This window comes from Elephas maximus, chromosome X (genome assembly GCF_024166365.1).
Source record: "Elephas maximus indicus isolate mEleMax1 chromosome X, mEleMax1 primary haplotype, whole genome shotgun sequence".
In the NCBI taxonomy this organism is placed as follows: domain Eukaryota; kingdom Metazoa; phylum Chordata; class Mammalia; order Proboscidea; family Elephantidae; genus Elephas; species Elephas maximus.
The window spans coordinates 42,379,943-42,404,440 of NC_064846.1; the positions used below are offsets into that span (position 1 = coordinate 42,379,943).

Genomic DNA, 24,498 nt, shown 5'->3' on the forward strand with positions numbered 1-24,498 from the left:
ATGACTTTCATCCATCTGGATAGCAGATGCCTCTTTACCGTTCTTATTTGCACATCATTCTGCTACGTTTTGTCTTCAAACCCTGAGATAAAAGGTAAACCAACACACTGAATAGATTTTAATGAGGTAGTTTTAAAATTAGTATATTTTCTGTCTTTTTAATCTACCTTATGGAAGTGCACGACAGGTAGATGGGTTGTTATTGGCATTGTGTCGGGAAGTCCATGTGCAAAAGATTTGCTCTTTCTAGCCAGACATTTTTCATACACTTTTGTATAGTCCTTTCTAACAAATAGGTCAAATATCTGAACCTCATTGCCTGGTACCCAGCTGACTAGAATCTTACCTTAATGACTACACTTGACTTTTTTTTTTTAACATTTTATTTTGTTTACAGAGCAAATTAGTTTCCCATTAAAAACTTGTACACAAAATGTTCCATGACGTTGGTTACAATCCTTGTAGTGTCAACACTACCCCCATTTCCGCCCTGGGTTCCCCATTTCCTTTCCTCTGGTTTTCCTACCACTTCCTGCCTTCTCATCTTTACTTCTGGGCAAATGTTGCCCTTTTGGTCTCTTATGATTCTTCTATGGAACATGATCTTTTCGGGTGTTGTTTATTTTATAGATCTACCTATTACTTGGCTCAAAGGTGGTTTCTGGGAATGGCTGCAGTTCCAATTTAGAGCTGTTTCTTAAGGTCGTAGTCTGGGGGGGTTCCTCCAGTATCTATCAGGCAAGTAAATCAGGTCTTTTTTATGAATTTGATTTTTTGTTCTACATTTTTCTCCTGCTCTGTCTGGGACCTTCTCTTGTGATTCCGGTCACAGTGGTTGGTAGTGGCACCATCTAGTTCTTTGGGCTTGGGCTCTTGTAGGCTGTGGTGCACATGGTCCATAAGTCCGCTGGACTAATCACTCCCTTGAGTCTTTGGTTTTCGTCATTCTTCTTTGATCCGGATGGGAAAAAAAAAAGAGACCACTAATTGTATCTTAGATGGCCACTTGCAAGTTTTTAAGACCCCAGATGCTACTCAGCAAAGATATAGAACATTGTTTTTATGCACTGTTATGCCAATTGATGTAGATGTACCCCTGGGTCTATGATCCATAGCCTTCAAGACTAGTATCTTTGTCCAGGAAGGTGTTTGGTTGTGCATAAGAAGTTTCCATGATTGTACCCCTTGTGTGTTCTATTGTCTATATTGGTATACATGCAACATCTACAAATATGTATGTAGAGATAGCCACAACCTAACCTATATCTGGAAACCATGACGGCGTAGTGGTTAACTGCTACGGCTGCTAACCAAAAGGTAGGCAGTTTGAATCCACCAGGCGCTCCTTGGAAGCTCTATGGGGCAGTTCTACTCTGTCCTATAGGGTCGCTATGAGTCGGAATCAACTTGATGGTAACAGGCTTGTTTTTTTTTTTTTTTGCTTAACCTATGCACCCTCCCACGCCTCTTTACCAAACCTATCTACCTATGTATCCCCTGGTAAATTATTGTTTGTTAATACTATCGTAGCAGGATTACCTATGTTATAGTAATTGCCGTAGCTGCCCTTTGTTCTTGCTTTCCATTCAGGGTCTTCGTTTGCCTTTATTGCATTTGACTTCACCAGTATTACCACAAGTCTTCTATTTATTTAGTAATTTACCCTTCCTTCCCTGGTAATCATCAAAAAATGTTTTTTTCCTGTGTGTAAACCTTTTCTTGCTTTTTTATAATAGTGGTCTCATACAATATTTGTCCTTTTGCGACTGGCTTATTTCACTCTGCATAATTTCCTCCAAATTCATCCATGTTGTGAGATGTTCACGGATTCACCATTAATCCTTATCACTGCATAGTATGTCATTGTGTGTATGTACCACAGTTTGTTTATCCATTCATCAGTTGATGGGCGCTTAGGCTGTTTCCATCTTTCTGTTATTGCGAATACTGCTGCAATGAACACGTATGTACATACGTCTATTCATGTGATGGCTCTTATGGTATGTGCCAAGGAGTGAGATTGCTGGATCATATGGTATTTCTATTTCTAGCTTTGTAAGGAAATGTCGTATCATTTTCCATAGTGGCTGTACCATTTTACATTCCCACCAGCAGTGTGTAAGAGTTCTAGTCTCCCCACAACCTCTCGAGCATTTCTTGTTTTCTATTTTTTTGATTAGTGCCATTGATATCAGGGTGAGATGGCATCTCATTGTAGTTTTAATTTGCATCTCTCTAATGGCTAACGGTTAGGGATGCACTGGGTTTAGGGAATGGCTAATGGTGGTCCAGTGATTAAGAGCTTGACTGCTAACTGAAAGGTCAGCAGTTTGAATCCACCAGCCAGTCCTTGGAAACCCTATGGGGCAGTTCTACTCTGTCCTATTGGGTTGCTATGAGTCAGAATTGACTCGATGGCAATGAGTGTGGTTCCGGTTAAAGGCTTATGATCTTGAGCATTTCTTCGTGTGTTTGTTAGCCACCTGAATGTCTTCTTTGGAGAAGTGTCTGCTCATGTCCTTTGCCCATTTTTCAGTTGAATTGTTTGTCTTTTGCTGTTGAGGTATTGAAGTTTTTCTATACATTTTAGAGATTAATCCCTTGTCAGATATGTTGTAGCTGAAAATTATTTCCCAGTCTGTAGGTTCTCTTTTTACTCTTTTGGAAAAGTCTTTTGATGAGTATAAGTGTTTAATTTTTAGGAGGTCCCATTCATCTAATTTATCTTCTGCTATTTTTAGTTATGGTTGATATCATGGATAGAATTTTGTCTCACCAAAATATTTGTCAACTTGGCTAGGTCATGATTCCCAGTATTGTATGAATGTCTACCATTTTATCATCTGATGTGATTTCCCTATGTGATGTAAATCCTGTCACTATGATGTAATGAGATGGATTAGCAGCATTTATATTGATGAGATCTACAAGATTAGATAGCGTCTTAATCCAATCTATTTTGAGATATAAAAGAGAGAAGTGAGCAGAAAGACATGGGACCTGATACCACCAAGAAAGAAGTGCCAGGAGCAGAGCATGTCCTTTGGACCCGGGGTCCCTGCTCGGAGAAGCTCCTAGTCCGGGGGAAGATTGATGAGAAGGTCAACAGAGAAAAAAAAGCCTTCCCCTGGAGCTAACACCCTGAATTTGGACTTCTAGCCTACTAGACTGTAAGAAAATAAATTTCTCTTTGTTAAAGCCATCTTCTTGTGATATTTCTGTTATAACAGCACTAGATGACTAAGACAGTTGGTATACCATGTTTTAGGGCCCCTAGAGTTGTCCCTATTTTTTCTTCCATGATCTTTATAGTTTCAGGTTTTATATTTAGGTCTTCGGACCATTTTTGAGTTAGTTTTTGTGTATGGTGTAAGGTGTGGATCCTGTTTCATTTTTCTACAGATGGATATCTGCTTTTGCCAGCACCATTTGTCAAAGAGACTGTCTCTTCCCCACTTAATGGACTTTGACCCTTTCTTTCTCTCCTTCTTTCTTGTGCTTTAAGTGAAAGTTTACAAATCAAGTCAGTCTCTCACGCAAAAACCCATATACACCTTGCTACAAACTCCCAGTTACTCTCCCCCTAATGAGACAGCCTGCGCTCTCCCTCTACTCTCTCTTTTTGTGTTCATTTTGCCAGCTTCTAACCCTCTCCACCCTCTCATCTCTCCTCCAGGCAGGAGATGCCAACATAGTCTCAAGTGTCCACCTGATCCAAGAAGCTCACTCCTCACCAGCACCCCTCTCCAACCCATTGTCCAGTCCAATCTATGTCTGAAGAGTTGGCTTCGGGAATGGTTCCTGTCCTGGACCAACAGAAGGTCTGGGGGCCATGACCACCAGGGTCCCTCTGGTCTCAGTCAGATCAATAAATCTGGTCTGATGAGAATTTGGGGTTTGCATCCCACTGCTCTGCTGCTCCCTCAGGGGTTCTCTGTTGTGTTCCCTGTCAGGGCAGTCATCGGTTGTAGCCAGGCGCCATCTAGTTCTTCTGGTCTCAGGATGATGGAGTCTCTGGTTCATGTGGCCCTTTCTGTCTCTTGGCCTCGTCATCGCCTTGTGTCCTTGGTATTCCTCATTCTCCTTTGATCCAGGTGGGTTGAGACCAATTGATGCATCTTAGGTGGCTGCTTGCTAGCGTTTAAGACCCCAGGTGCCACTCTTCAAAGTGGGATGCAGAATGTTTTCTTAATAGATTTTATTATGCCAATTGACTTAGATGTCCCCTGAAACCATGGTCCCCAGACCCCTGCCCATACTACGCTGGCCTTCGAAGCATTCGGTTTATTAAGGAAACTTCTTTGCTTTTGGTTTAGTCCAATTGTGCTGACCTCCCCTGTATTGTGTGCTGTCTTTCCCTTCACCTAAAGTAGTTCCTATCTACTATCTAATTAGTGAATGCCCCTTTCCCACCCTCCCTCCCTCCCCCCTCTTGTAACCACAAGAGAATGTTTTCTTCTCAGTTTAAACTGTTTCTCAAGTTCTTATAATAGTGGTCTTACACAATATTTGTGCTTTTGCCTCTGACTAATTTCCCTCAGCATAATGCCTTCCAGGTTCATGTTATGAAATGTTTCACAGATTCCTCACTGTTCTTTATCGATGTGTAGTATTCCATTGTGTGAAGATACCATAATTTATTTATCCATTCATCCATTGACGGGCACCTTGGTTGCTTCCGTCTTTTTGCCATTGTAAACAGTGCTGCAATAAACATGGGTGTGCATGTATCTGTTCGTGTAAAGGGTCTTATTTCTCTAGGATATATTCCAAGGAGTGGGATTGCTGGATCATATGGTAGTTCTATTTCTAGCTTTTTAAGGAAGCGCCAAATCGATTTCCAAAGTGGTTATACCATTTGATCTTCCCACCAGCAGTGTAGAAGTGTTCCAATCTCTCCACAGCCTCTCCAACATTTATTATTTTGTGTTTTTTGGATTAATGCCAGCCTTGTTGGCGTGAGGTGAAATCTCATTGTAGTTTTTATCTGCGTTTCTCTACTGGCAAATGATTGTGAACATTTTCTCATATATGTGTTAGCTACCTGAATGTCTTCTTTACTGAAGTGTCTATTCATATCTTTTGCCCATTTTTTAATTGAGTTATTTGTCTTTTTGCAGTTGAGTTTTTGCAGTATCATGTAGATTTTAGAGATCAGGTGCTGATCAGAAATGTCATAGCTAAAAACATTTTCCCAGTCTGCAGGTAGTCTTTTTACTCTTTTGGTGAAGTCTTTGGATGAGCATAAAAATAGGTGCTTGATTTTTAGGAGCTTCCAGTTATCTAGTTTTTCTTCTACATTCTTTATAATGTTTTGTATACAGTTTATGCCATGTATTAGGGCTCCTAAGACTTTGGCCCTTTTTGAAGATCAGCTGTCCATAGGTGGATTAATGGCTTTTTTTATTTATATTTATTTTTGTTTAAGGTGAAAGTTTGCACAGCAAATTATGTTCCCATTTAAGAATTTCTATACAAATTACTCAGTGACATTGGTTACATTTTTCATAACGTATCATCATTCTCCTTCATTTCATTTTGGTTGTACTCTTTTTGAATATTTGGCCTCATGTGGATGATTTTTTAAAGGAGCACATTACTCATGGGTGATATTCTTTATTTTATGAGCCAATCTATTTTTTAGTTAAAAGGGGACCTCAAGGGATGATTTTGGATTAAGGTTTAAAGAGTATCTCAGGGTGATGGTCTCTGGGAGCTCTCTAGTCTCAACTGGTTCAGAAAGTCTGGACGTTTTACCCTTGACTTTTATGATAATCAGACATATAAGAAAAAAATTCTGCAGAGATTGAGAGTAAAGTTGAAAAATAACTATAGAATTATTAAATCATGTCTAATGTGCTTTTCTTTTTGCAGAGGTAGTTAGAGGAATGCATTTGACCAAGATTTCTAACCACAAGGTTGAAAAACTAGGATTGTTATTTCATCCTCAATAGGGATCCTCTTTATAGGTATATGGAGGTCCCTGGTCAAATCATAATTTGTTCCACAATTTCTTTCTGTGGAGTCTCTCCCTCACCTCAATAAGTATTACGAAGTGAAGTAAGTACTAAAATGAACTACAGGGCAGCAATGAGAGGAAAATTATTAGCAAAAAGGCAATATGAGGGCAATACTTTTAGATTTGCTAGTAGGAAAGTTTATAGAATTATTGAACGTATTATGAATATGTATATATGCATACATATATATGTGGGTGTGCATTTTGTTGCTTTTTAAATCATCAGATGTTAGAGTCATTGCCTCCCACTGCTCCTCCAGCCCCCCTCCCAAACAAAACAAAACAAGACAAAACTGGCTGTTTCCCTGATGTCATTCTACTCAGCTGCCTGTCATTTTTTTGGGAGGCCCTCCAAAGAGTGGCCTTGGTTTGCTGTACTCTAGGAATAGCTCTGACTTTTAGTTAACTAGAGGATTCAATTAACCAGAGTGGACCAACAAAATCTGCCTGTTCCCCAAATTCTAAAGTGAGTTAAAGGTTAAGCTACAGTGGTCCTATTTTAGGCTTATAATCCCCTTTTCGGATCTGCCACAATGTTATATGCATATAGTAAACTCTGAGTGATTACTGATTGGTTTTTACTATTAGAGAGGTGTATGTAATAGTTTTCCCATCCTAGACTATATTCTGGTCTACATGACCACAGAGCTAACTCCATGTTGAATTTTTTGTTTCTATGTGACTTTGTATTTGTCATTATGAAGTTCCCTTTTGTAAAATGAAAGCTTTGTTCCTAATGTAACAAAATATTTTGCATATTTGATTTTTTAAAGAGGGGGCCAATGCACAGCAGTAACCTAGATTTTGAACAGCTTTATTGAGATATAATTCACATGCCATAAAATACACCCATTTAAAGTGCACTATTCAGTGGTCCTTAGTATATTCACAAAGTTGTGCAGTGATCACCCCTATCTAGCTCCCGAACATTTTCTTCACTTCCAAATACAACCCTGTTTACATATTAGTAGTCATTTCCCACACTCCCTTCAGTTTCTAACAACCACTAATCTGCTTTTTGTCTCTGTGGATTTGCCTATTGTGGACTTTTCATGTAAATGGAATAATACAATATGTGATCTTTTGTGTGTGGCTTGTTTCACTTATCTTAATGTTTGCAAGGTTCATCCATGTTGTAGTATGTATCAGTACTTCACTTGTTTTTATGACCAAATAATATTCCAAGACATGGATATTTTGTTTATCCATTTATCGGTTGGACAAATGGAAGTAATCTAGATTTAACACTTTGTCATAAAATACAAGACAAAAAGAAATATTTTATTTTATTTTATTTCAGTTAATCCTCCTCAGGATTTTGAAATAGTAGATCCTGGCTATTTAGGCTATCTTTGTTTGCAATGGAAACCTCCGCTGTTTCTGGATAATTTTAAGGAATGCACAGTAGAATATGAATTAAAATACCGAAACTTTGGTAGCAAAATCTGGAAGGTAAGTAATGCTTGCACTTGCAATATCAGAGTGATTATTAGGAGATTTCTAGTGTTTCCTGACTTCAGTGTCAACTCTAATTCCCATATTTGAATAACTATAATTAGGATATAACAAGCTGCCAGGACTGCTGCTATCTCCTGAGCATCCTGCCACAAACATTATCACTCCACCCCTGTTAAGACTATCTTTGGAAGGACAGGGAAAAAAAAAAAAAAACTTGGTCCCATGGAATATGGACTTGAAGAGTGCTTACACATTTTGCCACATTTTACAGTTATTTGTGTATTTATGTATGGGTCTTATATATGCTACTGGACTGTACGCTTTTTCTGTATAGAAGTCAAACCTTATTTATCTTTGTACCCTCCTTACTGAACACAGCATGATGCTTTGCATGTATTATATTAAGTGTTCAATGAAAGCTTATTGAATTATTAACTATGTACATATTCAACAAGCATGTTAATTCAAAGATTTCTGTTATGCAAACTATTCTCTTACCCTCTAATGCTGTTCAGTTTCAAGAAGCAATTCAAATAAAACATTTATTGAGCAATTTTTGTGCCAGGCACTCTGCTAGGCATTTGGAATACAGGATAAAAAATACATGATTTTAATCTACCAGGAGCTCAAAATTTGCCTGGCTTTCTCTGGTATCAAGTAACTCCATTTGCCTCTAGTTTTTTTTTTTTTTTTTTTTTTACTTTATGTGATTCCTGGAAGCTTCATATTGTCTTTGGAAGGTCATAAATCATTTGCCAAATAATATGGAGAAAGTATGTGAAAATCATCTATTTGATTTCCAGTGGGTTATAGCTCAAGTTCCTGTCCATGGAGCTTTCCTTTTTCCCTTGCAGAATTTTTTTTTCTCCATTTTAATGAGAGGTTAAGATTCAAATGACTTCAAGCAATTATATGATACATGGAGGTAAACTCTGCCAGAAATATATCTGGGGCATTGTATCAGATAATCAAGAGTGTCTTAGATATTAGGTACTCTCCAGGTTATTAATGACTTCTTAGCTTTATTGGAGCTCTGGTGGCACAGTGGTTAAGAACTTGGCTGCCAACCAAAAGGTCAACAGTTCAAATCCATCAGCCGCTCCTTGGAACCCTATGGGGCAGTTCTACTCTGTCCTATAGGGTCTGACAATGAGTCAGAATCAACTTGACAGCAATGGGTTTAATCATGGCTGTTTCTAAGCTTGACTTTGTCTCGTTTTTTTTAATCAAACAGACCATTATTACTACGAATCTATATTACAAAGATGGGTTTGATCTTAACAAGGGCGTTGAAGCAAAGATCCACACACTTCTGCCACAGCAGTGCACAAATGAATCAACAGTTCGGAGTTTGTGGTCAGAGGCTACTTATTGGACACCACCACAAGGTTAAAAAAAGTTCTCTTTTCCTAATTAATATCATTAAAGTAATTCATATGGGGAATAAGTTAGTCCCTTAACTCTTATGCACCAGACTGGACCTATAATAGATACTGTGACAATGTGGCACGAAATGGAATCCTTCTTAGGAGCGAGTGATTGGCCTTTTTTAATTCTTTAAATCAGCAAATATGTTCTTCAAAAAATACATGCTATTAGGTTGATATAGTTCCCAGTTGTTTAGTCATATTAGTAAAAATATATGTCAGCGTTTGCTCACCTGCTCAGAGCATTCCATAATTACTAACTCATACTTTTGAATATGTTTACACTAATATCAGTAAATGAGCCCTCAAAAGTTTTTCATATTACATGCTCCACTTAGAGTGAAGTGATTTCCTGCATCCTCTTTTAGAAATATTCCTGATTATGTTGATTGCAAAATGAAACGGAGAGGCCAAAGGAAATGAAATAAAATTGCTTAGTGGTTTCCCAAATTATTCATCACCAGACATTTCAAACATTTACAGCTCTTTCATTTCTTAGGAAATGTGGAAACTAAAATTCAGGATATGGATTGTGTATATTACAACTGGCTATATTTATTCTGTTCTTGGAAACCTGGCATGGATGTCCCTCTTGATACCAATTACAATTTGTTTTACTGGTAAGTATTCTTATAATTTGAATTCCATATTAAGTAAGAATCTATCAAAATTAATCCACAGTATAATAACTGCATTTTCACTAAATCAAATTTATAATTTAGTGTTGTATTTATGATGATGGTTGTTTACAAATATTGGAGGTTTTCAATGGGAGTAAGGGGGTTCAGGCTATAGCTACTGGAAGATGTTTTCCTGTACTGGACCTGTACAGGATTAAATTTTGTACCCTTTAGATGGAGTCCCTGGGTGGTGCCAATGATTAATGCGCTCAGCCGCGAACTGAAAGGTCGGAGGTTCAAGTCTACCCAGAGGCACCTTGAAAGAAAGGTCTGGAGATTTACTTCCAAAAATCAGCCACTGAAAGCCCTGTGGAGTACAGTTTTACTCTGACACACATGGGGTCTCCATGAGTCGGAATTGACTCAACAGCAACTGGAAAATCTTTTAGATAGATGGAGTTCTAAACTAAAAGTTTTGACATGTTTTATATTCTTGCCTTTGAAGGAAGCCGGACTCTATCAAACTGTATCCTGTTTCTGACTGTCTTAACTTTGTTGTTACCAAGACTTTTAAACTTGGAGCCATCTTGACTCTTCCCTCTCCTTCATTCTTTAATTGCTTCACGGTAACATGGATCAACAAATTCTGACACTCTTTTGCCTCCAGGATAAAATCCAGGCTGGCAGTCAAGTCTCTGCCTCCCTTCTCAACATTACCTTCTACTATCACCAAGGGGAATATTCCAGTCCATTTAGATCCTTCTCTAAATTTTTATTCTCATACATGTCACAGCTTTTTATGCCTTTGTGTGCATTGCCATTTGGAATGCCCTCTGATTCCCTCTCTCTTTCACCAACTCTTATGCATCCTTTAAGGCCCATCTGCTATCATATTTCCTTAATCCTTTACTGGTCATGTCAACCTGTGTTCAGTTTTTCTCTGAATTTTATTATAACTAATTATTTATTGTCCAGATGGTATTTAAATTTTTCTCATATATGTATACTTAGTTTCTTCTCTTAAAATTCTAAGGCCTGGGTGGGCACGAACTGTTTCATGTATTTCTCTTGACTACCTTCACAGCAGAAACCCTGGTGGCATAGTGGTTAAGAGCTACGGCTACTAACCAAAAGATCGGCAGTTCAAATCCACCAGGCACTCCTTGGAAAACGTATTGGGCAGTTCTGCTCTGTCCTATAGGGTTGCTATGAGTCAGAATTGACTCAATGGCAATGCGTTTAGTTTGGTTTGGGTTTACCTTCACAGTGCTATGCTCAGAAACCAAAAAAAACCCAAACCCTTTGCTCTCAAGTTGATTCCGACTCATACTCATAAAAAAAAACAAATAGGCTGTAATTAAATATTCATTTAATGAATGCAAAAAATGATGAAAGCATTGGTAAAATGGTAGAATAGTAGCATGTATTTATTAAATAACAGAAAAAGAGAATGAATTGTTACTATTTGTGAGTTTTTGACCCAAATTATGATGACATCTTGCTTTAGAAAATCATAATGAATAAGCAATAAATGAGACCCTGAGAACTGGGTTCTAGTCTCTTCTCTGGCATCATTAACTGATAACCTTGGACAAATAATTTTTCCTCTTGGCGTCTCAGTTTTCTTATCTGGAATTGGATGGGGAAATTCCTAAGGTCATTTGCATCTAATTAACGTATTCATTAATCCAACAAATTTAAGCATCTGCTAAATGCCAGGCACGGTTCTAGATTAAAAAAAAAATACAAGTGTGAAAAAGACTAAGTCCCTGCCCTCTTGTACCTTCTAGTTCATGTTTAACATAACATAATTTTAGTGTCATATTAGTGATGTAGTGAGGGATATTCACATTTTAGAAATTTGAAAATAATGGTATCATAAGGCTTCCCACTGTCACACAAAAAATTTGTGTAAAATCAAAGCTAGACCTCAAGTCTCCCAAACTCTAATCAAGTGTATTAACCAAGAGATTACAATTTTGGAAACTCTGCCTAAATACTTTGCATAAAGTGAATTTAATAGAGTCTAAATATTTGTATCAGAACCTTATTAGCTGCTATACTGAACATATTTGAAAGGGAATTCTGGCTACATTTACAGATAATGTTACATTTTGCAAGGTAAGCTATCCGCCCTGAGAGAATAGGAAATTAGACAATTACTTGCCAAACAATTGCTTCTTTTCTATCTCTTTTTGCCTTCCTGTTGGCCTTTCTGAGGTTTATCACTTGATGTCTGTTGTATCCTCAGAGCATTTTCCTTTTATTAAACATAACAATATTTTGTAAGTTTATTTTTTAATCTGCTTTTATTTTCTAAAATAGTTTCCGCAAACAATATAAAACGTGATACTATCTAAAATTGTTTCTATAAAATCGGGTGTTCTTAATAGGCATCTTATTCTTTGATTCACAAACCCTGTTTGTGAGTCAGCAGAACCTAAGTACATGTCTTTGAGGTTCTGTGAGGACTCCACAGAATGTAAGCTCCATGAAGTCATGGTCGATGTCTGTTGTTCTTTTGTATCCCTGTCACTTAGCACAGGGTCTGGCACATCACAGGTGCTCAATAAATATTGCATGTTATTAAATGATTTTTTTAAATTAATTTGACATGTTAATATACTTGAAAATTGAGTACTCTGATACTAGTAAGATACTCTTAAATAAAATTCTCATAATACTTCTTTTTACAGGTATGATGGCTTGGACCACCCAATGCAGTGTGATGACTATATGACGATTAATGGACAAAATACTGGATGCAGTTTTCCCTCCTTGAAGTCACCAGACTATAAAGATTTCTATATCTGTGTTAATGGATCATCACGATCCACGGCTATCAGACCCAGCTACTTCATTTTTCAGCTTCAAAATATAGGTGATATAATAAGCAAACAATTTCTAACACATTGTTTCTAGTTTAGGCCACTTACACCCACATGACAGGGGAGACAGAGAGACAGAAAGAGAGAGAAAGTGAGAGAGCCTTACGGAAATGTAAAGCCAGAAAAATTAGGGCCAACAGAGTGTTCCGGGAAGCTCTTATTAAATATAAAAGTATGGAAGCAAGGAACCAAATGAAGGCTAGAATGCCATTTTTATTTAACACTCACAATTTCCCAGCTTCAAAAAATTGGCCTACTACACAGCACTTTGATTTAGTGTTAGTGATGGAGTAATGGTGGAATTACATATTCCCAGGCTTCAAAAAGGCAGATGATTGAATATTTTTTTAGTCTATGCTCTCAGTTCTAACAGTTGCAAGAGCAATAGGTTCGAGAGTCAGTCAGAACTCTGAATCTTGGATCTACCACTTTCAAACTTTGTGACTTCGGGCAAGTTACTTAACATCTCTGTTCAATATCTTTACCAGTAAAATGAGGATAATACAGGGCCACCTCATAGGTCTGTTGTGAGACATGCATGCAATTATGATGTAACATCCTTGGTACAGTGCTTGACACATTGTAAACACTAAATAAGAGTCAGCTATGAAATCCCTGGGCGGTGCAAATGGTTAAGTGCTCAACTACTAGCCAAAATGTTGGTGATTTGAACCTACCCAGAGTTGCCTCAGAAGACAGGCCTGGTGATCTGCTTCCAAAAGGTCACCACCTTGAAAACCCTATGGAGCAGTTCTTTGCACACATGGGGTTGCCATGAGTTGAAACTGAGTTGATGGAAGCTAACAACAACAACATTAATAGAAGTATTCGTAGTTCTGGCTGTGGTTGTTCTTCATGCAACAAAATGGAAAAAGGATTGCAATGATTTCAAGTCTTCTAAATTCTATCTTCTTACTTTAATATTTGTCAGTATGTGACGTACTAATACCTCCAAGATAACCAAGTTTCTCATTAAACTTATCTGTTGACAAGCAAATTTTATTTCAACTCACACCATAGGGAATCGTCTTGAGCCACCTAGTTTATCCCCAGAGACTTCTGTTACTAGGCATCCCTAGCTTTTGATAAGGGCTACTACTAAGCTTCAACAATCAACAATCTCTATGTTGAATTTGTTTCCTTTTGCTTTTCAGTTAAACCTTTGCCACCAGACTACGTTAGTCTTACTCTGAAGGATTCAAATGAAGTTATCCTGAAATGGAGCGTGCCCGCAGGTCCCATTCCAGCGGCATGTTTCATTTATGAAGTTTTAGTAACAGAAGATGATACAACCAGGGTGGTAAGAACATTGTTTATTTGGGAAAATCATAGACTTAGCCTTTTAAATAAAATAGCAAACATGAGAACCCAAATCAGTTGCTATCCACACGAGGAATGTATCTTGGTTAAATTCCCCGAAAAGTCAAATAATCTAGTGAGTAAAAGAAAGATGCCTTTGGCCCTACATTGTTTTATGTTAATTTTATTCATTGGTTTTCAATTTTAAAGCTAATAGGACCTTAGACAGTGGTTCAAACCCACCAGCTGCTCTGGAGGAGAAAAATGTGGCAGGCTGCTTCCGTAAAGATTGCAGTCTTGAAAATCCATGAGGGGCAGCTCTACTCTGTCCCATACTGTCACTATGAGTAGAAATCAACTGGACAGCAATGAGTTTGGTAGGACCTTAGAGACAATCTAGTCCCTCATTTCCAATTATATGTCACAAAATTAAAGTTGCCAAGGGCCTAAAATGGATTGTGCAAAGGCTTCGGGTAAAAAGAAACATCAAACACCAAAACCACTTCTTGAGGAACACTTTTCAGGTCAAAACGAGGGCAGAGTTTGACAAGGCTACAAGAGAACTTCTTGTGCCAGGGGAAGAGGGGCTGACAGGGGAAGTAGGTAATGATTGCAAGATGAATTCTCCTCCAGCACCAACAATTGGTGATGCCCTTGACCCTACATTGTTATATGTTAATTTTATTTATTGGTTTCTAATTTAGAGAGTGGTAGAGAGAAGTTAAAGGAGGCCTGGTTGCACAATGGTTAAGCACTCAGCTGCTAACCAAAAGGTTGGTGGTTTGAACCCACCAGTGGCTCTGCAGGTTAAAGACCTGGTAGTCTGCCCCCATAAAGATTACAGCCTAAGAGACTCTGTGGAGTAGTTCTACTCTGTCATAGGGTCGCTATGAGTTGGAATCGACTAGACAGCACACAACAACAGAGACAAGGAGCCCTGGTTGCCTAATGGTTAAGGCTTGGCTGCTGACCAAAAGGTTGGTGGTTAAATCCATGGAGTGTTTCCAAGGGAGAAAAGACCTGCCGATCTGCTTGCATAAAGATTACAGCCTAGAAAAACCCTATGGGACAGTTCTACTCTGTTATATGGGGTCACTATGAGTGTAATTGACTGTAAGGCACACAATAACAACAGAGACAAGTAGGTGAGCCACTGGTTCAAATTGATTTATTTCATATTGAGATGAGAAAACCGAGTCCCAAGGAGGCGAACTGATTTATAATCAAATTACACAGCTAGTACTAGAATCCAGATTGGATTCCCAGTCCATTTAAGTTTTCACTATATTATGCTGGTTCCCAAGGTAAGTTACAACAAAAGAAAAGCCATTATTTTGGATGAGAAACACTCTTCAGCTTTTTGAAATGCAAAATAGAAGTAATTGCTTCAGTGATTTTTTTTTTTTACTTTGAGACTACCCGGTCTTGTCACATTTTTATATCTGAAAGTATAATTTCATGCCAAGCTCTGAGCACTGTTACAGATCTGATGGCAGTCAACCAAAATAACAATAAGGAAAAACAAACAAACAAAACTTTGTTGTGTATGGGCTCTATAACTTCCATAGATAGAACATTCACATGATTGCTCCATCTTCTGCTAACTCAGTGTATGTAGCATCTCCCGTTTATGGAATCTGGAAAATTTGACACTCATCCAAATACTGGGGCTTCATAAACACCATGGCCACCTAGGAATTTTACCCTTTACTACAAGTAATCCATTAGCATTACAGACAAATTTGAAAATATAGGTAAGGAAGAGAATAAAAAATGAAAAAAATAATCAACCATCCAGAGAGATAATCACTGTTAGGATTTTGGTATACATCCTTCTAGTCTTTTTGATGCATGTATTTTTTATGTAGCAAAACCCACTTTGAAAGTGACAAATCAAATGTTATCTGTCTAGTTCCAGTTAGACCAAATGATGGTAGCTTATTTTCCCTTGGTTTTCAGTCTACCACCATTGAAAATGAAATGTGCATCACAAGAAAATCAAATAAAAGCAACCAAGTGTGCTTTTTAGTAAAGAGCAAAGTGAATATTTATTGTTCAGAAACTGGAATTTGGAGTGAATGGAGTGAAGAACAATGCTGGAGAGGTATGAGATAAAAGAATAGTAATCTAACTGGAGTTATTTGGTATCAGCTTCTCCATTGTCTATTTCCACAGATGTAATTGATTTGATTCCTGTGTATTCCATCTGGTGAGGTCCACAGGTATAGTCACTGTTTATGTTGTTGAAAAAGGTATCTGCCATGAAAGAGACGTTGGTCTTGCAAAATTGTATCATGCTATCTCCTGAGTCGTTTCTATCACCAAGGCCATATTTTCCTACTAACAATTCTTTGTTTCCAACTTTTGCAATTCCAATCACCAGTAGATCGTCAATGCATCTTGATTGCATGTTTGATCAATTTCAGACTACAGAAGTTGGTAAAAATCTTCAATTTCTCCAGCTTTGGCATTAGTGGTTGGTGTGTAAATTTGAAAAATAGTCGTATTAACTGGTTTTCCTTTTAGGTATATGGATATTATCCTATCACTGACAGTGTTGTACTTCAGGATAGATCTTGAAATGTTATTTTTGACGATGAATTTGCAACGCCATTCCTCATCAATTTGTCATTCTTGGCATAGTAGCCCATATGATCATCTGATTTGGAATGGCCAATACCAGTCCATTTCAGCTCACTGATGCCTAGAATATCGATTTTTATGCATTTCATTTCTGGCAACTTCCAGTTTTCCTAGATTCATACTTTCTGCAAAAGAAAGAGATGATGGAGAAGCTCAAAGACTGTCTTAGTTATCTAGTGCTGCTATAACAGAAATATCACAAGTGAGTGGCTTTAACAAACAGAAATTTATTTTCTCACAGATCAGGAGGCTAGAATTCCGAATTCAGGACGCTGACTCTAGGGGAAGGATTTCTCTCTCTTGGCTCTGGGAGCAGGTCCTGTCTCCTAGGCTTGTTTCCTGGTTCCTTGGAGATTTCCACGTGGCTTGGCATCAATCTTCCACCATCTCAGCTTTTCCATTTGCTTGTTTAATCTCTTCTGTATCTCAAAAGAGATTGTCTCAAGACACACCCTTCACTAATCCTGTCTCATTAACACAGAGGTTAGGATTTAAAATACTTATTTTGCAGGGTCACAATTCAATTCATAATGTTCTACCCTTTGGCCCCCCAAAATTCATGTCCTTTGCCATATGCAAAAAGACATTCACTCCGTTACATCATCGCAAAAGTCTTAAATCAACTCCAAGTCCAATAATCTTATCTTCTGAATCATCTAAATCAAACATGGGTGAAACTTTAGGTGGATTCCATCCTGGAGCAAAATTCCTATTCATCTGTGATCCTGTGAAATCTGGAATACAAGTTCTGTTGTCCAAAGTACAATGGTAGACATTTCCATTACAAATGGGAGAAATTAGAGGGAAAGAAAGAATAACCAGCACTAAGCAAGCCCAAAACACAGCAGAAAAAAATTACATTAGCTCTCAAGGATTGAAAACAATCCCCTGCTTTCTGAGATCATCTGGGCAATGGCCTCACCCTTCAGACTCTGGGTGTTGGTCATGCTCTCTGGATTCTGGGTTAAGGCCCCTCAGCACTGAGCTTCAGCTCCACCTTCAAGGCCCACGGATATGGCAACTCTGTTCCCTCACATTTGGGCGACCCCATTCTCCTGCTCCATCTGAGTGGAAACTCCACCCGGTCAGCCCCTTTGGCATGCCAGCGCTGCCCCCTCAGCAGCCCCATCCTCTTGGCTAAACTGAATGGCAGCCTCACTCTCTGTAACCAAGTTGGTGAAGCTCTGACTCTTTGAAACCTAGGAGGCTGTGGCACTACCCTTTGAGGCTCCGAGGCCATGGTCCCACTCTTCGAGACCAAGGCAGCTCTGTCTGCCTGTAGAATTCCAAGAGGCAGGTAGCTTTCTTTCCTTTTGTTCTTTCTCTGTCCGCTTCAGTCTAAGCTGATGGGTTTTCTGCTGTGGTAGTTGGTTAGATCCATCAGTCACAGGCTTAATCTCTTTAACAAATGAGTGTGTAGCCATGTCCCTGAACACTCTAGGACACGTGTCCTTATGTTGTAGAACAGAATTTTCCAAATCTTTAAGTTCTGTTTTCATTTTTGCGCAGTTCATTTTTAAGTCCGTCTCTTTCCTCTCACTTTTCATTATAAGCGGCAAGGAGAAACCACGTGGTTGCTTTAAGATCTTGCTTAGAAATCTTCTCAGCCAGATATTCAAATGCATCACTTGAAAGTTCTGCTTTCCACCAAACATTTGAACATAATTCAGATAAGTTCTTTGCCACTGCATAAAAACTATTGCCCTTTCTCCATCGTTCAAACACGTTCATTACTTTCTTTCAAAGGCTCACCAGAAGCACATTTAACGTCCACATTTTTAGCAACATTTTGTTACTGGTGCCATATGTATTCTCTAAGACAAGAGAAGCTTTCTTTATAGCTTTCCTCACTTCTTTCTGAATTTCCTTTCCCTCACCAGAATTTCCTTTGAGGTCCACAATTTTATCAACGGTCTCTTTAACACAATCTAAGCTCATACTATTACTGACCTTAAAACTCTTCCAGGTACCCAATTCCAAAACCACTTCCAAATTGTAGGTATTTGTTAGAGCAGCACCTCATTCTTTGGCTACCAATATCATCAGTTAGAGCAAGGGCAGGGGCCAACTGTGGAACAGACCATCAATTCCTCATATGCAAGTTCAAGTTGTAGTTGAAGAAAATTAGAACAAGTCCATGAGAGCCAAAGTACGACCTTGAGTATATCCCACCTTAATTTAGAGACCATCTCAAGAATAGATTTGATGCATTGAACACTAATGACCAAAGACCAGACAAATTGTGCAATGACCACGAGGACACCATACATAAATAAAGCAAAAGGTCATTAAAATGTAGGAAAGAAAGAAAAGACCAAAATGGATGTCAGAAGAGATTCTGAAACTTGTTTTTGAACGTAGAGTAGCTAAAACGAAAGGAAGAAATGATGACGTAAAAGAGCTGAACAGAAGATTCCAAAGGGTGGTTTGAGAAGACAAAGTAAAGTATTATATTGACATGTGCAAAGAGCTGGAGATGGAAAACCAAAAGGGAAGAACACGCTCGATGTTTCTCAAGCTGAAAGAACTGAAGAAAAAATTCAAGCCTCGAGTTGCGGTAGAGAAGGATTCTATGGGGAAAATATTAAACGACACAGGAATCATCAAAAGAAGATGGAAGGAATACACAGAGTCATTATACCAAAAAGAATTAGTCAATGTTCAACCATTTCAAGAGGTGGCATATGATCAGGAACTGATGGTACTGAAGGAAGAATTCCAAGCTGCTTTGAAGGCATTGGCGAAAAACAAGGCTCCAGGAATTGATGGAATACCAGTTGAGATGTTTCAACAAACAGATGCAGTGCTGGAGGTGCTCACTCATCTACGCCAAGATATATGGAAGACAGATTCTTGGCCAACTGACTGGAAGAGAGCAACATTTATGCCTATTCCCAAGAAAGGTGATCCAACTGAATGTGGAAATTATAGAACAATATCATTAATATCACAAGCAAAGCAAAATTTTGCTGAAGAACATTCAAAAACGGTTGCAGCAGTATATCGACAGGGAACTGCCAGAAATTCAGGCTGGTTTCAGAAGAGGACGTGGAACCAGGGATATCATTGCTGATGTCAGATGGATCCTGGCTGAAAGCAGAGAATACCAGAAGGATGTTTACCTGTGTTTTATTGATTATGCAAAGGCATTCGACTGTGTGGATCATATCAAACTATGGATAACACTGCGAAGAATGGGAATTCTGGAACACTTAATTGTGCTCATGAGGAACCTTTACATAGATCAAGAGGCAGTTATTCGGACAGAACAAGGGGATACTGATTGGTTTAAAGTCAGGAAAGGTGTGCGTCAGGGTTGTATTCTTTCACCATACCTATTTAATCTGTATGCTGAGCAAATAATCTGAGAAGCTGGACCATATGAAGAAGAACGGGGCACCAGGATGGGTGGAAGACTTATTAACATCCTGCCTTATGTAGATGACACAACCTTGCTTCCTGAAAGTGAAGAGGACTTGAAGCACTTACTAATGAAGATCAAAGACCACAGCCTTCAGTATGGATTGCACCTCAACACAAAGAAAACAAAAATCCTCACAACTGGACCAATGAGCAACATCATGATAAACAGAGAAAAGATTGAAGTTGTCAAGGATTTCGTTTTACTTGGATCCACAATCAACGGCCATGGAAGCAGCAGTCAAGAAATCAAAAGACACATGTGGTTGGGTAAATCTGCTGCAAAGGACCTCTTTAAAGTGTCGAAGAGTAAAGATTGTCACCCTGAAGACTAAGATGCACCTGACCCAAGCCATGGTATTTTCAATCACATCATATGCATGTGAAAGCTGGACAATGAATAAGGAAGACCGAAGAAGAATTGAAGCCTTTGCATTGTGGTGTTGCCGAAGAATATTGAATATACCACGGACTGCCAAAAGAATGAACAAATCTGTCTTGGAAGAAGTACAACCAGAATGCTCCTTAGAAGCAAGGATGGCGAGACTGTGTCTTACATACTTTGGACACGTTGTCAGGAGGGATCAGTCCCTGGAGAAGGACATCATGCTTGGCAGGGTACAGTATCAGCGGAAGAGAGGAAGACCCCCAACGAGGTGGACTGTCACAGTGGCTGCAACCATGAGCTCAAACATAACAATGATTGTAAGGATGGCTCAGGACCGGGCAGTGTTTCATTCTGTTGTGTATAGGATTGCTATGAGTCGGAACCGACTCGACGGCACCGAGCAACAACACACTTGTGTTCGAGTGTCTAGTACTGTGCCTAAGGAATATTTTTATAACTAAGATGCCATGATATGTAAAATGCATATTCCGCTCACTTTCAACACTAATTTAAAGTGATTATAATAAATAAAAATATAAGCTAAAATGTCTAGAGAGTGAAGGAAAATATGATTGTCCTTCACAGTACTACTAGCTTTAACAATGGAAATTACTAGTATTCATTCAAAGTTGTAGTAAAAAACTCTGCATTGCTTTTTCATGTATTTAGATATATTACAGGTATAAATATATATACAGATGCAATACACACAGATACTGGTGTCTCTATCAATCATGCATCTCCTTTCAGGTAGTTCCAGTATAATGGAATTCCCTTTTCACTATTGTCTCATTGTGAATGTGGTAGTACCATTGTTCCTTTTCATTCATCAAATATTTATTAAGGACCTACTATATGTCAGACTCTTGTCAGACACTGGGGGTGTCGCAGTGAAGAAGTCTCCGCCCTCGTGGAACTTGTATTTTATTCCTGGGTTGGGTAGAGATAGATAATAAACAAAGAAGTCCAATATATCAGGTATCATATAAGCAATATGGAGAAAAATTAGACAGAGAACTCAATTGGCCAAGAGATATATGGAATCAGAAAAATGCTTACTGATTCTACATTTTTTGTTTTTGTCACTGCTCTAAAAAATCTGGAGACTCTATGGAACTGACATTGAGCAAGTAATTTCCTGAATTGTATCTAGTAGTAAGTCAACTCATAGTTTAAAGTGGATATGCTGATATACATCCTTGTATATGTTTTATATACCATCTTAACAATGATATTGATTATTGAGATTTCTTTTGCCCTGATAGATATCTCTTAGTAGAATCTTAAGGACTTTGAGATTAGGAACAAGAATTTCATGAGTTGCATGTGATCTTAGTTCTTGTAGAACATTTCTTGTTGGATCATTTAATTTACAGAAAAATAGGACAATAACTTTCTTAGAAATAAAAAATATCCTCTTCAGGATTGACTTTTAGGTAAATGGCTGCCTATATATGATTTGCAGAACCTCAAGAAAGGAACCTTCTGCCTTCCCACCGTTATCTAGGATGGCAGAAAATTTATATTGTTAGTCACTCTTTGGATTAAATCCTTGCAAATCTTAACCAATTTGTGCATATGAATCTGGTAACTTTTTAGGAGACTATAACATCCTAAAGGAATAGGACAAAGAAAGGAGGGGGGAGGGCAAGGTTGGAGCATTGGGTCTCGGTATAGGATTTAGGATGCTCTGAATCAGAATCTACTTGAAGGCAACTTTTTTTTTGTTATTAGTCCAGAGTTAGTGGGAGATACAGGTTTTGGACGCACATGCTTTGGCTACTTTTAAGTTTGTCTGGTGATTGGTCATTTCTTGCTATACAGAAAAACCATTAAAACTTCATCCTCTCTCAATATGGGACAGCTTTAAAAATGTAGCCTTTTAAGACTAGCCTTATCACTCAGACAGGAACTTTTATTGAAGACCAACTCTTGCTCACTACAGCAGCATTTAAAATAATATAAAATTTGACTTATGGATAGTTAAGGGATACAAAAGACATGTTCTTTTGGTTAGTATTTTATTATTTTGTTATGAAAAAATCACAAAGTCCTCGTTAAACAAAGCCATGTGAGAAAATAAGAATTGTGCTTTGGGGATTTTTTTTTCCTAAGTGAAAAGAACAAATGTCACAGTTCAGTCAAATAGCTGCTTTATGTAATAAGTGCAAAAGTGATACCTGTGATATCTTTGCACTGGCAACTATGGCAGAAGTTACCAAATATAACTCAGTTCGCCACCAGTTCCTAGGAGTTTATTTATATAATAATTCAGTTTCAAAAATAATTATAAACCTCTAATCCTTCCCCCTTTTTTGTGACTTTTAATCCTAGGTGACATATGGAAGGAAACTTTGATATATTTCATGGTACCATTTGGTTTTGTCTCATTACTTGGTTTGTTAATAACTTTACTGATTTTGTTTAAGCAAAGAGCTGTACTTAATACGGTAAGTTCTGTAACATTATAATGTGTAGCCTGAAACCGATTAGATAACCAAAAATGCTTGGCATTTAGAACAAATGGGCCTACATTCTATAATTTTACCTGTACACTATACAATGTACAATTGATGTTGTATGGATTATGATGCTAGTGTCAAAAATACATTATTTAAAATTAACCCTAAAAGGCTACTTTTGGGGTGGTCTTACTTTTGTCTAAATAGAAGAATAATTCTTTTGAACCTGAAGTACTATTTACGTCTATATTAGGGTATAGTATAAGGAAAGAGAGAGCAAAGTAGGATTGGGAGAAAGCAAAGAGTGACTTAAAATGGACGTAGACTGAAACATATTACTAGCATGCCACAAGCAAAAGATCACATAGAAATTCCACAACGGGGGTCTGGTGACCAGGGTTTCAGGGGACATCTACGTCAATTGGCGTAACAAAATGTATTAAGAAAACGATCTGCATCCCACTTTGGCGGGTGGCGTCTGGGGTCTTCTTAAATGCTAGCAAGCAGCCATCTAAGATGCATCAATTGGTCTCAACCCACCTGGAGCAAAGGAGAATGAAGAACAGCAAAGATACAAGGTAATTATGAGCCCAAGAGACAGAAAGGGCCACATAAAGCAGAGACTACATCAGCCTGAGACCAGAAGAACTAGATGGTGCCCCACTACCACCCATGACTGCCCTGACAGGGAACACAACAGAGAATCCCTGATGGAGCAGGAGAACAGTGGGATGCAGACCTCAAATTCTTGTAAAAAGACCAGGCTTAATGGTCTGACTGAGACTAGAAGGACCCCGGAGTCTTGTAAAAAGACCAGGCTTAATGGTCTGACTGAGACTAGAAGGACCCCGGAGATCATGGTCCCTCGACCTTCTGTTAGCCCAAGACTGGAACCATTCCCAAAGCCAATGCTTCAGACAGGAATTGGGCTGGACTATAAGACAGAAAATGATGCTAGTGAGGAGTGAACTTCTTGGCTCAAGTAGACACATGAGACTATGTGGTCAGCTCCTGTTGGAAACGAGATGAGAAGGCAGAGGGGAACAGGAGCTGGCTGAATGGACACGGGGGATACAGGATAGAGAGAAGAAGTGTGCTATCTCATTAAGGGGAGAGCAACTCGGAGTACACAGCAAGGTGTATCTAAGTTTTTGTATGAGAGACTGACTTGATTTGTAAACTTTCACTTAAAGCACAATAAAAGAAAAAATTCCACAACGTAGTCCTGTCTTCCAGGAACTAACTCTCTACTTGGGGGAGACAGGATACATACAAAAAATATAACCTGCATTGTAGAATGTTTTAGATGATTGCTATTTGAGTGATACAGATTGTTATAGAATTTCAGAGAATGGAGAGATTACTATGGGTTGGTGGACTTTAAGGAGTTGTGACTAAGAGAAAAATATCTTATTAGAGATAGAAATGTAAAGGTATATGAAGTGTTTCACTTTATTTCTCTGTTGAATGCTTTTTTGCCTATTTATCTGAGTTATTAATCCTCAGTGAAATAGTTTGTGTTGTTAATGACTATGTGTTATTAATGGAGCTCTTTCTTAATTTCAGGTTTTTGATTCGAATAAAGAAGATTTTACTCAGCAAGAAGCACTCTGCTGATTCACCAATTTCTAGTCATATGGCCAAATGGCAAATATGAGACTTATTAAACTGATTTTCCTCAAAATGGTAAATGTGTCTTATTTTGTTTTAAGGCATTGTATTTAAATAGGTTTTAGAGCACTTCAGCCCTCAGCTAGTAGAAAATTTGCTAGAATCTGTTAGTGGTTTTTTTCCCTCATAAATCCTTGGTGAGAGTGCTGCATGTAGGAAATTCAAGGGATGGGTCAGAATTGATTCAATGATGTGTTAATAAA

General features: G+C 38.2%; 1 protein-coding gene across 1 annotated transcript; it reads left to right on the top strand.

Annotated features, from left to right (window-relative positions):
• IL13RA2 (interleukin 13 receptor subunit alpha 2) lies at window positions 1-24,265 on the top strand. The gene is made up of 9 exons (XM_049872375.1): window positions 1-94; window positions 7,320-7,471; window positions 8,712-8,865; window positions 9,404-9,524; window positions 12,221-12,405; window positions 13,567-13,712; window positions 15,671-15,815; window positions 22,497-22,612; window positions 24,191-24,265. Exons 1-9 carry the CDS (start codon window positions 1-3, stop codon window positions 24,239-24,241), a joined length of 1,164 nt encoding a protein of 387 aa, XP_049728332.1. The 3' UTR covers window positions 24,242-24,265.
• The last annotated feature ends 233 nt before the right edge of the window (window positions 24,266-24,498 follow it).

Coding starts and splice junctions, on each gene's coding strand:
- IL13RA2 (XM_049872375.1), top strand. CDS start 1: ATGACTTTCATCCATCTGGATAGCAGATGCCTCTTTACCGTTCTTATT. Junction 13,713..15,670: donor AAGATGATACAACCAGGGTG/GTAAGAACATTG, acceptor CTTGGTTTTCAG/TCTACCACCATTGAAAATGA. Junction 22,613..24,190: donor AAAGAGCTGTACTTAATACG/GTAAGTTCTGTA, acceptor TCTTAATTTCAG/GTTTTTGATTCGAATAAAGA.